At 42.8% G+C, this 16788-nt stretch overlaps 1 protein-coding gene across 29 annotated transcripts in view; it reads right to left on the bottom strand.

The window, feature by feature from the left end:
• The window catches only part of Smarca2 (SWI/SNF related BAF chromatin remodeling complex subunit ATPase 2), a 167491-nt gene that overhangs the window by 119890 nt on the left and 30813 nt on the right, over positions 1-16788 (bottom strand). For all 29 annotated transcript variants that reach the window (XR_015632072.1, XR_015632078.1, NM_001429134.1 and 26 more), the window contains 4 exon segments: positions 12880-13141; positions 5723-5849; positions 3726-3899; positions 1439-1612 (listed from right to left, as the gene is read on the bottom strand). Coding sequence is in view for 27 of the 29 variants with exons in the window: in NM_001429134.1 (NP_001416063.1) it covers positions 1439-1612; positions 3726-3899; positions 5723-5849; positions 12880-13141 (737 nt within the window). In the remaining 2 variants the exon portion in view is untranslated.

The raw sequence follows: 16788 nt of genomic DNA, 5'->3' as shown, positions 1-16788 counted from the left end.
CTCAGCCTAGCTGCTGTCTGTGCCGTGAATGAGCTCGGACTCAAATGCTATTATAACTCTAATTGCTTTTGGCTATGGTTGATCTCACTTGAAGAAAGAGTGATAAAAAACTTCAGTTTCTCTATTATCTGTATATTCCATCGTTTAATTGCAAAAATTAATGATTTGCAAATGCCTAATCATTAGTGTCAAACCAATCTGTTGCTGGAGTTCTAATACGGTTTTCCTTCAGTTGAATCAGACAAATTTGCCTGTTGATGGCTCCGTTTCCTGCACCAGAATCTCCCTCACTAGGCAAGGACTTGACAGTATTCTCCGAAACAGAAATGGAGAAAAAGAGGGAAACTAGTGAGTTCTGGAATACCTCAAATAGTGCTTACTGTCTGGAACCCCCAAATTAATGAAACAAAACATCTACTAGGATCATGACAAGAAAGAAAGTATCTTTAAGATTTCTAGAACTGTATTTATGAGTGAGGTTTATTCTTATACACTCAGGAATTCTGTCTCACAGAGATCTTTGGGTCACTTATCACCTTTACAGATGTGTTGTTTTTCTAAATTTCATGATGTGCTTTGTCCAATTCCAGAAACAAATGGTCAATAAAATCCAACACTCAGGCCAATGATACTAACCCACTTGTTCTGCACCTGTATATCCACTAAAAACTAACTGTGCAAAGCTATTGTGCCAAACAAGCCTTGGGACAACAGACCTGGCACCCAAAAACCTTTCAAATCAACTTAAAAGTCAGTTTTTAAGTTCAAGAACAACTTAGTAAATTTAAGTAATTAGTAAAATTATGAACATCAGGTTGGGGGAAGGGAAAGAATAAATATGAATCTTTGATTCCAAGGCATGACCTTGCGATCTATCCATTCAAAAAAAAAAAAAATCCTAGCCACTCATCTCAAAATGTAAGGGCTGCATTTGCCATTCTTCCAGATGTGATTGTCAAACTCCTGCAAGTCACAGCACTTACCTGTCCTTGAGAGGCTACGTAAGTTGATGATGATGGTAGCCTAGGATACAAAACTAGTATGTTTATGTGCAACCCTGGATCATTAGATACACTGTACAGAAAAGACAAAAAGTTATCCTCCCTCCAGAGGTTCAGATACCTGTGAATATGTGAGAGAGAGAGAGAGTGTGTGTGTGTGTGTGTGTGTGTGTGATATGATATATACATATATATGTGTGTATATATATATATCCACACAACCGATGATAAAGCAGCATACACTGACATCATTCAATATCATATATACATAAGTGTGAATACATATATATGTGTATACATACATATGTATATACATATGTGTGTGTTTGTCACAAGCAGCCTCCTTCTTGTCTTGATGCCTTGTGTCCCATTCTCAATGCAGAAAGATGCAAGCAGGGTACCTTCCCTGTCTCCCATGGGGGGTGGGAGCAGCTTACCATCAGCCTTCGCATTCTCTCCTTCTCGATCCGCTCCGTCTCCTTCTTCTGCTCCCTTTCGGTGTTAGCATGCCAAGTCGCCACTGCTTTGGACAGCTTCTGGATCTTCCCAGCCACAGACCGGTGGTATTCCTTAAAATCTTTTGCATGTTGCAAAATACTGTTCAGGTATTCCTAAAGGATACACGAGAGGGAGAAAGGGCTGCTTTTCACACTCCCCAGGGACGTTTCCACCCAACTGAACTGAGTGTTCCCTGACGTCATACAAAGACCACCATCTACTGATGATGGAGGCCCTGCCTAGAGCCTTTGCAGTGCAGTTTACGGGCTGCCGGCCTAGTGTGACTGACAACTGTAAGCCTAGAAAATAGTGGCTGCCGTCACTCCTGGGTGTGGATGGATAAAATTGGGAAAAGCAGAGACTGACTGGGCTTTGAGCTGGGGGAAAAAGACTTCCTTCTTCTGTATATTGTAAGCCTAGGGAAGAGACACTGCCTTCACCACCAGGGTGTGGTCATCTGAACAGGAAGGCCCAAAGACAAAGAATGACCTATAAAAACATCCATGAAAAAAATTTACAATACATTCTTCTGTCACCCTGAAATAAACATGAGAGTCCTGGGCATTCCCAGTGAAAGCCACATTTCTTCTGCTCTGCCTTAAATCTAGAACTGTGGTGCAAAATAAGTGTACACCAGGCTGAAATCTCCATATGTAATCTGAATTCACAAGGAGGGAAAATACATACCCTACTCACACTAAAATGCGTATTTCGCTTTTCAAAAGGAAACTAAGGCACTGAATTAATCACAATAAAACAATCATGAGACAAAGTCAAATCCTACATCAAATATTTTTAGTGTCCTAGAAGGGAATGCTTTTGAATATCTGCCCCTGTGAATCCTCCAACTGGGTCCTTCCAGGAGAACAGAACACTAGATAAATAACTTCCTGGAAAGATGGCTCAGAATGTAAGTGCATTTGTTCATCTTATAGAATGCCCAGGTTCGAGTCCCAGCACTAACGCTGTTGATTGAAAACATCTGTAATTCCAGTTCCAGGGGTATCCAGGCTTATTCTGGCCTCTGGGGACATCAGGCACATATGTGGCATAAAACCATATATGCAAACAAAACCCCAAAATCACTTTCTTACCTCGCTTCCTTTTCTAAATTATCTCTCCCCAGAATTTTGCTCTAGGAAACTCACTCATGGCCAACTGAGTTATCAGCTTTCCACAGAACTCTGAGTAGCACATGTGTCATGGGCTAAAAATGACCCTAGTTTAGTGGTTCCCAACCTTCCTAATGGTGTGACCCTTTAATACAGTTCCTCATGTTGTGGTGACCCAACTATAAAATTATTTGCATTGCTTCTTTGTAACTGTAATTTTGCTAACACCGATCCAGTTCATAAGCTGATGCCCCTCATATAATGTGATCAGGAAGTAGATGGAAGCCCTTAGAAAGAGAACCCAGAGAGCTTTCTTCTTTCTGTCTCCTGCCTTGTGAGAACACAAGAAGTTGGCCACCTGCAGCCTGGAAGAAGACATCACCCCAAGGGGACCGTGTTGCTCTGCAGACTTGGCTTTCCAGCCTCCAGCTCTCTGGAGAAACAAACCATTACTGTTGATGAACTACCCAGTCTGGTATTTTGTTAGAGCAGCCTCTGCTGACCACAACTGATGGGTTTCAAGGAAGCTGGGTCCTCAACCTTATCTTTCTACAGCCCCTGGGCCGGTCACTATTATAAGGTGACACTAACTAGAGTCATTTGGTGGGAAGGGAACCTCAGTTCAGAAATTGCCTCCCTCTGGCCAGTGAACGTGTTTGTGGGGCACTTTCTGATGGATGGGGGAGGGTCCAACTCATTGTGGGTAGTGTCACCTTGGGCAGGTGGTCCTGGTTTGTGTACGAGAACAATTGAGCAAGTTATCGAGAGAGACAGCCAGTCTGTCAACAGTGTTCTTCTGTGGTCTCTGCTTCAGTTCCGGCCATGAGTTTCTGCCAGGGCTCCCCACAAAGATGGACGATCACTTGCAAGTCAAATAAACCCTTTCCTCCCCAAGTTGTTTTCTCAGGGTTTTATCACAGTCACTAAAAGCAGAGCAGGGTAGTTTCCTATTTCTAAATGATACGTCTGTATTATATAAACTCCGAGCCACCTTTCTGTTCTATGACCCACTCCAACCCCACCTCCCCTGCACCAACCTTGCAAACATCCTAACCATGACCACTGAACCCTCGGGCCACCTCTGACCAGGAAGAACATGCAAAGGCCTAAAGACCTGGTGCTTCTGGCGGCGTTTCCTCTCCTGCTCTATCTTCTGCTGCTTCTCCAGTTTCTCCGTCATGCGTGCCTCTCGCAGGGTTTGGCGCTTACTCCGCTTGTACGCCTTGGAGTTGAGGGCTGTCTCCAGGGTGGTGTCCCTTCGCATGCAGGCCACCACCTCCTGTCTCAGCTATCAGGAGGAGAGTGGTGGTTAGAGAATCCCCTGAATGCAAGCCAGGCCCCGAGCCCTGAGCTCCTAGAGTTTCAGCTCAATGGAACAGAAAGAGGATTTGAGGCAAGCTTCTCAATCCAATTGCAGTTAGTCTATTACTAAAAGCAAGAACTGGAAACTGTAGCGATCTTACACGGTAATTTTAAGGACAGTATAAATTTTCATTCCACATAATTCATATGGAAAAACAATTATACTATTGTAAAAAAAAACTATGAGGATGCTATGCTAGGTTTGAAATAAAGTTATTCACTCTGTTTAATTATTGTTAAGGCATTGCTTAGTCAATAAATCTTTAATTATTTTTAACCGTCATATATCATTCTCTTGCTGATCTACAAGAAGAACAAGGGAGTTGCTGTCCATTCATGTTCCAAGTACAACAGTAACTCTGACAATGTAAATTCATAGTTTCAAATAAATATGAAAAATACCCGTCTGGGATTTCTTGCTCTCCAAAAATGATATTCTTTAGTATTGAAATTTTGTATTGTGCCATGGACTTGTTTTAGATTAGAATCATATAATGATGTAAGCATATTACATACTCTATGATAGTAGGCAGTGGGAACTTGGAGGGATCCATGTTACAATGACGTTCAACTGAACCTGAAATTAGTGTCAGTCACGTCCATCCTGGAAACTTAGTAGATAACAGATTTTCCAGGAAACTTTGTAGATAGTAGAGAGTATCGAACAAAATCCAAGGACCAGCAGGACATGAGGAGAGAGACTCATGTCTCAAACTTGCGAACACATGCCACTAATATTCATTCCTAAACCTGTGTCCAAAATTTTATTCATCCTCTATTTAAGATGCAATGAGACCTGCGGACTTTTTCTTTTCCTCCTTTGTTTTAAATGAAACCTGTTATCTGCTCTCTCAAAACTCTAGCCAGGTACCCCACCCCCACCCCCAGACACCAGATGCCCTTCAATCAGGTGACACAGGAAGTCAAATGTGAACTCCAGTTCATAGATGGTTGCAAAAGAGGCTTTGTGATTTCGGTCGTCAGATCCCCAAACAGACCGAATTCAATACTTCCAGACTGTGTTTACTCATTAAATGTGCATTCTGCAAGTCACATACTTAAGGCAACCCATGTGACAGAAGATGGGCTCCTTGTCCCCCTGGGCTCAGACAGGCAATCTGTGGAAGAGGGATTAGCCCACTTTGACAAAACTCAGCCAAGGGAAAATTTGCTCTACTCCATTCCATTCCGTGTCTACTAATTTAGACATCAGAAACTAGATCATTATGCCAGATCTCAATAGTGAGTTCTAGGAGATAGTAACTCCTTCTTAGTCAACCTGTGGCTCTGACGTGACCAAGTGCCCCCACATTAAGTTCTGTTGAATAATTAAGATATAAGACTGGGGTTTTTTGTTTGTTTGTTTGGGCTAGCGATTAGGACTGAGATAGACTAACATATTTTTTCGTCTCTGGAGTCATGGCTAACTTTGTACACTTGGGTTTACTAGGAACACAATCTACCACCTCTGTGGTGGTTTTCCTTGAAGTCGTTAAGACAAAGACACAGATCTCCACAATCTGTCGTCATGGTTTTCGTCCACGATACCAGAGTTTGATAACTGATTTTGTACAGTACAGTACAGGAGACAAAAATGTCCTGACATAAAGAAGGGGAAAAGCTGTGCCCTCTCACTAAGTTCTTGGCTTTATAACAGTATCCAGCAGACTTGAGGAAGCTCACAGGTCACACCTTAGAACAATCACATTGACTTCCTACACCATGGCCTCACTGGGGAAAAGGTATTACCTGACGTTGAAAGTTGAGCAAGCGAAGTGCTTTCAGCTCTACGGTTGCTTTGGTTCGTAAATCTGGTGGCAAGGAGCCAGGCAGACTTTCCAGTTCTTGTATCCTATGAGCTATGCGAGCCTGAAGTCTAGAAGGAAACAAGAAAGAGGGGGGATGGGGTGGGTGGAGATCTACATTATGATTTAGTCCTCTATGATCAATAATGCTTAAGGTTTGGCCTCCTGATAAAATACATTCCACACACTGGGAGTCAATTTCTGACACTCAACTAGGTTTTTTTTTTTTTTTTAAAGAAAAAATGTTTGCAGTTTATTTATTGGAGAAGGGGATATGCATTCCAAGTGCCTAGTACATATACGACAAAAACGGACAGCTTATAAATGTCAGTTTTCACTTGCATTTCCAGATTCAAGACAATGAATGCCTTTACCTGCCCAGCTACCTCAATGGAGCTCCAATGGGGTTCTCAAAAGCTAATCAAGAAAGGGACCCCTTGAATTCCTAGAGATAGATGCTTCGTACTACCCAACACACCTTGAACTTCTCTCTAGCTTCTCTCTAAGACGTGGAAAGGAACTTAGCAGTGGGGGCGGGGAGTGGGGGGGGGGGGGGTCAGAAGTCCCTGCCTGCTCTCCACACAGAGAGAACACAGAGGCAGTCTGGCTAGCCGCCCAACTCCCAGCCTGCCACTGTACAAAGCGAGGCCACAGTTCTTCCTTCTGTGCTGAGACGAGAGTGATCCAGTAGCTAAAGTGGGGTGGCAAACACAGTTTTAGGAGCTGAGGCCACAGAAGTCAGCCAGCTGAGACATTCCGAGAGTCCTGCCAACCACAACCACTTCCTCTGTGCAGTGCTTGTTTGAGGGAAGAGGACAAGCTGGGCATCTGCAAAAACTCAGGGGCAGCAGTGAATAGCATTTCCCAAAAAAGGGATGCTAGGGGTTCTCATTTTAGACACCATCAAAAATATAATTGCAAGTACTTCCTCCTAATGAAGGCAGACTACAGAATGCAAGACATCTCTCTCCAGCCTCTGGCTTGGGCACATACAAACTGGTTTCAAGCCTTACTTTTAAAAATACCCACCACTGAAATCTAGTTTTAGAATAAGCCCCACCCCCCCAGGTTTGGGATAAAACTGAGAATAAGACTGAAAAGAAAGAGACCTTAATAAAAGTAGTAATGAGTTAACCCAGTAAATACTCCTGGCACTAAGTGCATTTAATGAGCAATGTTTAATTCCCAACACACACACACACACACACACACACACACACACACACACACACGCAGAAGCACACACTTGAGTATGCATGCGCATGTAAATAAATGCTGCAGTGACCCCACATGACTAACGAGAAAACTGAAGAAACATGCTGACATCACAGGGCTGGACACGGAGGAACCGAAAACCAAAGCCTACACTATACAGATGGTTACTGTCCAAATGGCTTTTCCCATCTATCTATGTAGCCCCAAGTGTCCAAAAAGGGCAAAAGAAGCCACATCCAAACACTGAATATATGAAGAGAAAACAAAACACTTAAAGGGCAGAAAAGGTAAAACTCAAGGTTTTAACCCTTAAAACCACTTTGCTTTATAGTCTTACTATCAAGACCACAGTGAAGATGGTGTCGCCCACAATTGCACTGGGCAACCTCCTAGGTTCTGTATCCTAGAACTAAAACTACCCCTATGTACTCTGGTTTGATAGGGCACAGTGGACCAGGCATTACACTCAAGGAATGGGGCTTCTGCCTCCATCTTCCAAAGGCTGTAGGCTTGAGAACAGAATGTGAATACAGGACACTTGGGGTGACTATGTTGAGTTAGACCCTCACTGAACTGGGTGGGAAGTTGGAGGAAAGGGAGGGACATGAGGCCAGGAGTGGGGGCTTAGAGTAAGAGAGTGTGGGTGTTGGGGTTGGGGATTTAGCTCAGTGGTAGAGCGCTTGCCTAGGAAGCGCAAGGCCCTGGTTCGGTCCCCAGCTCCAAAAAAAAAAGAACCAGAGAGAGAGAGAGAGAGAGAGAGAGAGAGAGAGAGAGAGAGAGAGAGAGAGAGAGAGAGAGTGTGGGTGCCTGGGGTGCTGTAGCACATAGGAGCTAAGGGTGCATATCTCGCTGTCATGGCTGCTTCAAAGGAGAAGTGATTTATTAGTGCATCTCAAGAGTTCCCAACATATATTCACCCACACCCCTGCCCTCTCTCTCCTGAAGTAAAAAGTGCAAACTCAAGAGAAGTGAGGGAGATTTTACAGAAAAATGCTATGCGCTCACTGTGGCGCACGGAGAGGGTGGTAAAGTTATAAGGGTGGGGCGGGGTGGGGGAGGGGTGACAGTCAACTCCTATCTCTGTTGTTGTGCTTAATAGAAATCTTCATTTTAAATAATGCTCCTCTCCTGGACAATTTCATCTTCCCATCAATGGGATTCAGCAGGACGTCTGATAAAGAGAGTCAGGATTCTAAACTTCCCAAGACAACAGCAAGATGCAATCCTGCCCGACTGCAGGAGGCTCATTTAGTGTTCCTCACGAGCACAGAAAATTGAAGCAGAATTAGGTCACTCGGGTTTTTCATACAGACTGAAGAGTAAATCAAGAGGGGTTACTGTTCTGCCAAGGCAAAGAGTTCCATTAAAGGCAAGAGATATTTGTTCAGGTCCAGGGGAGAAGTTTATGATTCCCGTAGGAGAGTTATTTGAACAGAAAATGACACTGGTGCATTTTGTCCCTTCAAGGAGCTGAGTGACACTTTACAGAGCAAGGGTGAGAAAAAGGGTACTCTCTTTCTGTGTGACTTTGGTGACTCTCTTGGCATAGCGGTTACTGGTGATTCCTGAAAAGTAGTTCCCAGGGTTGTGATAGAGATGAGGGCAAGACAAGGAAAAACACACACACACACACACACACTCACACACACACACATGCGAACATATAACATGCATACATGCACATGTGCACACTCATACACACATGCTCATTCGAGTGCGCACACACACATGTGCATGCATGTGTGCGCACACACACACGTGCATACTCATATACACACATACACATGCACACACAGGCACATGGACATACACACACATACATATGTGAACACATACACATGCACACATGCACACCCATGCACACATGTGCGCACATGCATTCAAGTGCGCACATACATGTGCACACACACATGCGCACACAGGTACATGGACATACACACACACACACACACACACACACACAATCTCCTAACCCATTTCCATACTCAATTCTGTTTTGAGACCAGAGACCTGATGTAATTCAAAACTGCCTTTCTCGAATAATCCCTTCTAAGTGTGACACACATCCTCCGTGCAAACAATTGCTTACATGGACCTAGCTTACACGTCAGTGTGTAAGCTACTAAAGTATTCTTTAATTGAATATGGAAAGAAATGAAGTTGGCTATAGTAAGAGTCAAGAACTGGTGCCCAAAGATTGGGGGGCGGTGGGGATAGGGGGCTAGTGCAGCAGGTAAAACTGTCTGACACCAAAGAAAGAAGAATACATTTCCATTAAAAATGATAAGAGTCAAAAGGAAATGACCCAAAATAAAGGGGTAAGTAACGCTTTCAAGCCCAGGGCTGTAGAGATCTGAAACCAGGCAGAATGTACACAGGCAGAGGCTCACTTAAGCTGCAACCAAAAAAAAAAAAAAAAAAAAAAAAAAAAAAAGATTCTGAGTTTATGGCAAACCAGGAATTGCGGCCAACTGGCTTAAAGAAATGTAACTTCCTAATAATTTCCTTCCAATTTTTGCAGACAAGGACTGTAGCCAATGAAATGAACATCTGTTGTGGAGTTTCTGTTACATGATATTTTGCTTTGTCAGAGCCCATAAAATCCCAAAAGAGAGCTGTTAGGACCTCACTCAAATCCTTAGCCAGGTGAGAGGGTGCAGAGGCCAGGCAGAGTCTAGGGATCAGGTAGAAGTCTAGGGAGCTTAGCCCATCAAAGGGAGCAGGAGAGAAAGATCCTCATAACTGCTTTTTATGAGTATGTAAGAGACTTAATGTAACCCCCTCCAATGATAAACTTAATCTCTGCGGTTGAACAATGTGTCTTTATCCAGGCAGAAGTCAGCTATTGTTCCACGACTAAACAAGATAAGGCACGCCTCTGAAACGCTGCCAGCACAAGTCCATTCTTCTCCAGATGGCCATGGGGAGATGTAGGCCAAAGGTCCCACCAGGTTTTTGGCAACCCCCGAACCATACAACTTCAGCTTTACCACAGTGGACACATTTATCAAATAATAACATTATGAAAAAAATTTCTTTAGCTACATTCTGATTTCGAGTTGTTTGTTTTTTTGGGATATATCTCACTATGTACCCCAGACTAGCCTTGATTTCATGATTCTCATACCACAGACTTCCATACGCTGAGATTATAGGCGCACATCACCCTGTACAACAGTTTAAAGGACAGTGGTAGATGTCATTTTTATTAAAATAGGAGGGGCTGGAGAGATGGCTCAGTGGTCAAGAGCACTGGCTGCTTTTCCAGAGGACCCGGGTTCAATTCACAGACCCCACACAACAGCTCACAACTGTCTTTAGCTCCAGTTCCAGGGGATCTGACAACCTGACCCAGGCAAGCATTCAGGCAAAACACTAACACACATAAAATAAAAATAAATAAATTAAAAGAAAAAGAGAGCTGGAGAGATGGCTCAGAGGTTAAGAGCATTGACTGCTCTTCCAGAGGTCCTGAGTTCAATTCCCAGCAACCACATGGTGGCTCACAACCATCTGTAATGGGATCCTGTGCCCTCTTCTGGTGTGTCTGAAGACTGGGGACAGTGTACTCACATACATAAAATAAATAATTCTTTAAAAAATAAAATAAAATAGTAGAATGGCATTAGTGAAATGACTCTGTGAGGGTAAATGTTACCAAATTTACAACTCTGGGCTTAATCTCCAGAAACCACATAACAGAAGGAAAACAAAAAACAAAACAACAACAAAAACCCCCGACTCCCACAGGTTTGTTGTCTGACCTCCATACTTGTGAAGTAGCTCAGATGTGCCAGAAATAAATAAATAAATAAATAAATAAATAAATAAGTGAAGAAATGCAATAAAAATTTAATTAGGAAGATCATGTAGGTCACAAACGTTTTACACACTGAAATAGGCTACACGGCACTATTTAATACTTTGGAAGACAATCCTCCAAACTCATTCTTTTCTTTTTTTTTTTTTTTCTTTTATTCTGAGCTGGGGACTGAACCCAGGGCCTTGAGCTTGCTAGGCAAGCGCTCTACCACTGAGCTAAATCCCCAACCCCAAACTCATGCTTCTTAAAATGGCATTAAAATGAGATTATAGGAGAGCCCTGTCATTAAAATCCTGGCACCAATGAGGACAAAACAAGTTTGGAGTCCACAGAGCAGTTTATGTGCACAAATGTGCACACGCGTGCACACATACAAGAGGTTGGTAAGGAGAAAAGGCCAGTGTTACATAAAATATCTAGGTACAGAGAATGTCCTATGAGGGTAAACTGCGTGAGCTAACAAAGCTTCTGGCTTCTTCGCCCCTCCTGGGCAGGGCTAAAGCAGGGTAGATTTTATAGCATATCCATATAATTCTGCTCTTTCTTATAACTGACCCTTGGCCCAATCACTACTTATGACTTCTTTTATTCAACAACATAAAGAAGCTATTGCATCTGATGAGCTCTTCTGCCCTGGGTATCCTCATGTCTGACTTTATGATACACACGTTTTTGTCCAAAAGTCTGTGTCACCAACGATGAGTAACTGGCCCTGATGCTCAGGGCGCATGACAAGCTGAGAGTGACAGAAGAAATGATCCCAATGATAACTAGCAACAGAAACGAGAAAGTAAAGTCATGTTTCCACTCCAAAAAGGTGACCCACATCTACTATCTGGTTACTGGGATGTCCCCAAAACAACTCTGCAACCCGTTATATTGTATTTAGTTCATAACAAGCTACAAGCCTTTTAATAAAAATTAGGATAACACTTTTAAAGAGAACCCAAACACTGCTTCCTGGCTAACACTCTCTGCAATTTTTTTCCTATCTACTTTCCATTTAATTCAAGAATACTGGGAGAAGGATTGATACCAATATTACTGAAACCTTACAGAACACATCACCTTTCCCTACTCAATCAGAAAAGACTCTAACATTCTTAACATAGAAGTCACAGAAAAGTAATGTAACCTTCCCAGGACAATAGAGCTGTTCCTGACAGAGCACACTCCCTGACAGAGCACAGAACTCACCTTAACTTTGTTTCATCTTAGTTCTAACTGCACTCAGTGTTTCATGGTTGTTAACCATTGACTTGAAGGATCTGCTAAGTAACAAAGTAACATCTGTGGGCCAAATCTTGTCCCTAGTTGCTTCTCTAAATAAAGTTTTACTGGAACAAAGCCAAGACACCACCATCTATTGGTGTTTTCCCACAGAAAGGACAGAGCTGACTATCCCTGCCTAAGACATATGGCCCTGTAAAACATTAGATGTTTTCCATCTGGTCCTTTACAGGAAAAGTGTGCCAGTGCCTAATTTAGATACAACTGTGTCAAATCAGGTGACTAGCGCCTGGATTAGGAGTTTAACTAAGGATCCCATCTGAAGACAGATACCTAAGGCTTATCCCTAAAGCTGGGCCAAGCTCTAGACTAAAAGATGAGTGAATTAAAATACAGGACACATTGTACCGAGCTACTCAGTACCATGAGTGGGGCCAGATTGCAGAAGGAAAGACCCAGACAACATACTCAACCCGACTAAGTCATCAGCTGTTCCGAACACAATCAGACAATCTCATAATCCTAGGACGAGGTGACACGCCCTGGGATTCAGGAACTCTGGGTGTTTGATCTTTGTATTCCAAGCACCCGGCAAGTAGACAGAGCAGGCAGATAAAGGTTTCTGACCCAATGAGAAAAAGTCACAGTCTGTCCTACTCAGCAACACATTAAGGACCGACCGGATAGCATGTGAACTTCCTCTACAACTGCCCCGAAACCACAGTCACAACCTAAGTCCTCTCCCGCCTCTCTTCATCCCTCCCAGTGACCCTATGAGGATATTGCCCCATGAGCCTTGACAGTCCCTGGCCCTGGGAATAGCCTGGAGTTACCTGTACTCCCGTTCCTGCAGGATCTCCACGGGGTCCAGGCCTTGCGGTTTCTGGATGGGGCTGATGCGGCTCTGCTTCTGTTGCAGCTGCAGGACGGGAGATGGCTGCCCTGGGGCAGGCTGCTGCACCGAGGGCCCAGGCACTGCTGTGGCCGTGGGCTGGGTGGCCGCTGGAGGTGCAGGTGAAGGTCGGCCGCTGGGTGCGGGTGCCGACAGCTTCTGCTGGGTGTTCTGAGCAGTCATCAGCAGCTCCTGCCCAGGGCCTGTGAGACAAGAGGGGCATAGGCAGGACAGGACAGAAGGAAGGACCCCTGATGACCATGCTGATTTCTCCTCCACCCATCGACCACCACCTAGGGTCTCAGGCTGCCAGGGTCTTAAACTCAAGAGATGACTAATGGAGGGTACAAAGGAAGGAGAAAAAAAAATGAAACTCTGAGACAAAGTAGCCTAGCAAGTACCTCACAGGGAAATGGCACATACTAATGCATATTGTCAAAAATACCAAAAATATGACTCCTAGTTGTAATAAATCAAGGAAATGACAAGCTAGCTTTTAATGCCACAGTTTGCAGGGTTTTTTTTTTTTTTTTTTTTTTTTTTGAGGGAGGGTTGTTTTTTGTTTTTGTTTTTGTTTTTTGTTTTTTTTTAGAATCACAGGTGGATTCAAACTTCACAAAAAGAAAGATTTCTACAATAATCAGATGCAATGGGTGTGGCCCCAAGGTCTCGCTTTGCAAACTGCTGATAGGTTCCTGCAAAACAGGCCTCTGTCCCAACAGCTGATGCTGGCTCTGAGATCCAGTGCCTAGCACTAAAAGAGCTAACTGGTCTGCTGAGAGCTAAAAGAGGTTCGTACTTCCCTTAGCAGTTCTGAAAGTTTATTTCAGGCTTAGTTACAGTGAATCACAGGAAGCAAATCTTACTTAAATCACACAGTAGTAAAGTTTTTCTAAAACCATTCAACATTAGGGGTAAAATGTGCTCGTTTCCCTTAATAAAAATTAGCAAATATTAGGATTCAAGAAAGCCTTTTTTTTCTTATGGCATTCAATCTTTAGCCTATCTCTGAAGCTTAGCACGGTGGCATAGACCTACAATTCCAGCACTTCAGAATAGAGGAAAGAGTTGAATTCAAGAGTTGGTGGCCAACCTGGGCTATAGGAGACCCTGTCCCTAAGCAACAAAACAAATCTTTAAGTATAGCTGAATTCAGTTTCAGCCATTTTTCCACAACAAGTGTTGGGGATTTGAATTATCTGCTAGACACAAATCTAGAATAAGAAGGGCTTCAACTCTCCTCCAGGTGAGTTCTCAGTTTCCTTAAAGTTGAGTAAGATTACTGAAGGTACCAGATATATTAGAAAACTTTTTCTTTTTATAAAAAGACAAAGACTCTCAGTCAGCAGATGCTCAAACCACAAGCAGAATTCATCCAAGTGTTTCTTCTATCCTCCCTTAGGGGGGAAAAAAAAACTAATAAAGCCATTAAGCACAAAAATCATAGTCCAAAACTTCAGAGAGGTGCGATAATTAACTATACAAAGGCAAGCATTATGGAAAGTGGAACAGGTTCCTTCAACTTTTGACGAGTGCCATTTAGAGGACTTCAATGACAATCCAGAGAAAGACATCAGCAAACACCGTGACATAGGGAAATGCGAAAAATTAGTACAAAAAGCTTTTAGTACAAAAAGCTTCCGTGTGTGTCTGTTGGGGGCAGGGGGTGGGGAGCTCCAGAATGTGTGTGTGTGTTTGTGTGTACGTGCACGCGCGCTTGTACTGGTAAACCTTTCTCCCAATAGTTGGCACACGCTGTTCTTTCTCTTCCAAAAATTAGGTAAAATTTCCCAAATAACAGACCTAGATAAGATTTTTTCTTGTGCCCCCCACCCCCAGGGTTTCTGTGTATGCCCTCGGCTGTCCTGGAACCAGGTTCTGTATGGCCTACTGAGTGCTGGGATTAAAGGCGTGTGCCACCACTGCTCGTACAGTTTGTTCTTAGGCCTTGGTATTCTTGAGGGTTGATTAAAAAACGTTCTGGGGTAAAATATATGACTCTTTATTTTTTTATTTTTTTATCTTTATTAACTTGAGTATTTCTTATTTACATTTTGATTGTTATTCCCTTTCCCAGTTTCCAGGCCAACATCCCCCAAACCTCTCCCCCTCCCCTTACAACTCTTTATTTTTATGTCCAGGGTGTATCATCATATAAAGTTGTTTTCTCAACTAAACTCTTTCAATGAATGTTTTGTTTTCTGAATGGGGGAATCTTGTACAAAATACATAAATCTTCATTACCTGTCTTATTTAGAACTTTTTTTCATGCATATTTAAGAAAGCAATTAACGCCCAGGTTGTTAAGCACGGGCATGACTATGTAGGATAGGTTTTAGAATACCTTTCCCGAGAGGGCTTAAATTAAGGAATTTGTTTTCCTTGCACTGTCTTATGTATGACTAGTCAAATGACAGAAGATAGAGATTTCTAGCATTTATGTTTTTTTAATTTTTAATTACATTTATTCATTGCACATATGGACATCAGAAGACCACTTGCAGGAGTCGGTTCCCTCCTTCCACCATGTGGGTGCTAGGAATCAAACTCAATCTTCAGACTTGATGGCAAGAGCTCTTACCCACTGAGCAGGTAGAATTAAATATGTTAGAAGCTGTGGGCTTAGCATTCAAAATGGTGAGCTCACTAGTTTCAGATTCTCAAAGTACAAATACTTTTTTGGAGAAGAAAATCTATTAGTTATTGGTAAAATAGCATCACGACGATTACCATAAATTTCACTGTCAAAAGTATTTTCCCTCTTTTCTAAGTTCAAAAGATAAAAACAGCCCATGAGTCCAGCACCAGTACACACTCACTGGTTGCAGTCATTATCACTAACCCCAACCACCTTCATAGCCAGACTACCTAGAAGTACAAAGGCAGGATTTAATGAAAATAAGGTATTGTCAGATGGTCATTTTTTTTTTTTTTGTCTGTGTATTTCCAAGATAAGGCTGATCTGCCTTATTAGCCTTATCCTATTACATTGTAATCTGGTGGACTCATCCTGAATATTGAGAAACAGAAACCCAACCATAGGCTTACATATTCCAACTAACCTCACAGCACTAGAAGGAGCTAAAGAATGCTTGTTCTTGCAGAGGACCCAGGTTCAATTCCCACTACCCACACGGTATCTCACAACCATTTGTAACTCCAGTTCCAGGGGATCTGATATCTCTTCTGACCTCCTCAGGAACCAGGCACATACAGGACAAACATACACACATGCAGGCCAAACATTCATACACATCAAACAAAATAACTCTAAGAAAAAAAAATAACAGTTATACCCTCGCCCCCCCCCCCAAAAAAAAGAAAGAAAAAATACTTCCTTAGTTCTGTTTACCCCGTGTGAAGCTGACCAAGTTACCAAGTCCTATATCAGTTCATCATTTGCAGAGTGGGGATGATGATAACACCTCTCACACAGAGTGGCTGTAAGGCTTCAGGTAAGATTATCTGACTATGTGATCAACTCTTTCGTCTTTATTGATCAAGGACAGGGAGAAAAGTCTAATGTAATCACTGCATGCCACACAACAGAAAGCCCCACGACAAAAGAAAGCACTTCCAGAATTTGGGTACCGTATTAGCTGGCATCTTGGGGAGCTATTTTCTAGGCCAAACTTCAAAAACGTGTCTGCAGTTTTACACAACCCAACACAGATGCTCCTTGGGTCAGCAGACTTGCTGTGTGTACCCTGCCAGCTGTGATCAGGGCTACTTAGGAGCAAATTCTATTTCCTGGCTAAACCCAGATTTATTTACTGTGTGGGTCTGTTTTCTCCTCTCTCTGACTGACTGTATAAATACATTGATTTACAGACCGGAAAATTCAATGTAG

The sequence above is a fragment of the Rattus norvegicus genome, chromosome 1 (genome assembly GCF_021556685.1).
Source record: "Rattus norvegicus strain SHRSP/BbbUtx chromosome 1, alternate assembly SHRSP_T2T, whole genome shotgun sequence".
Classification (NCBI taxonomy): Eukaryota; Metazoa; Chordata; class Mammalia; order Rodentia; family Muridae; genus Rattus; species Rattus norvegicus.
This window is presented reverse-complemented; position numbering and strand designations above follow the sequence as displayed.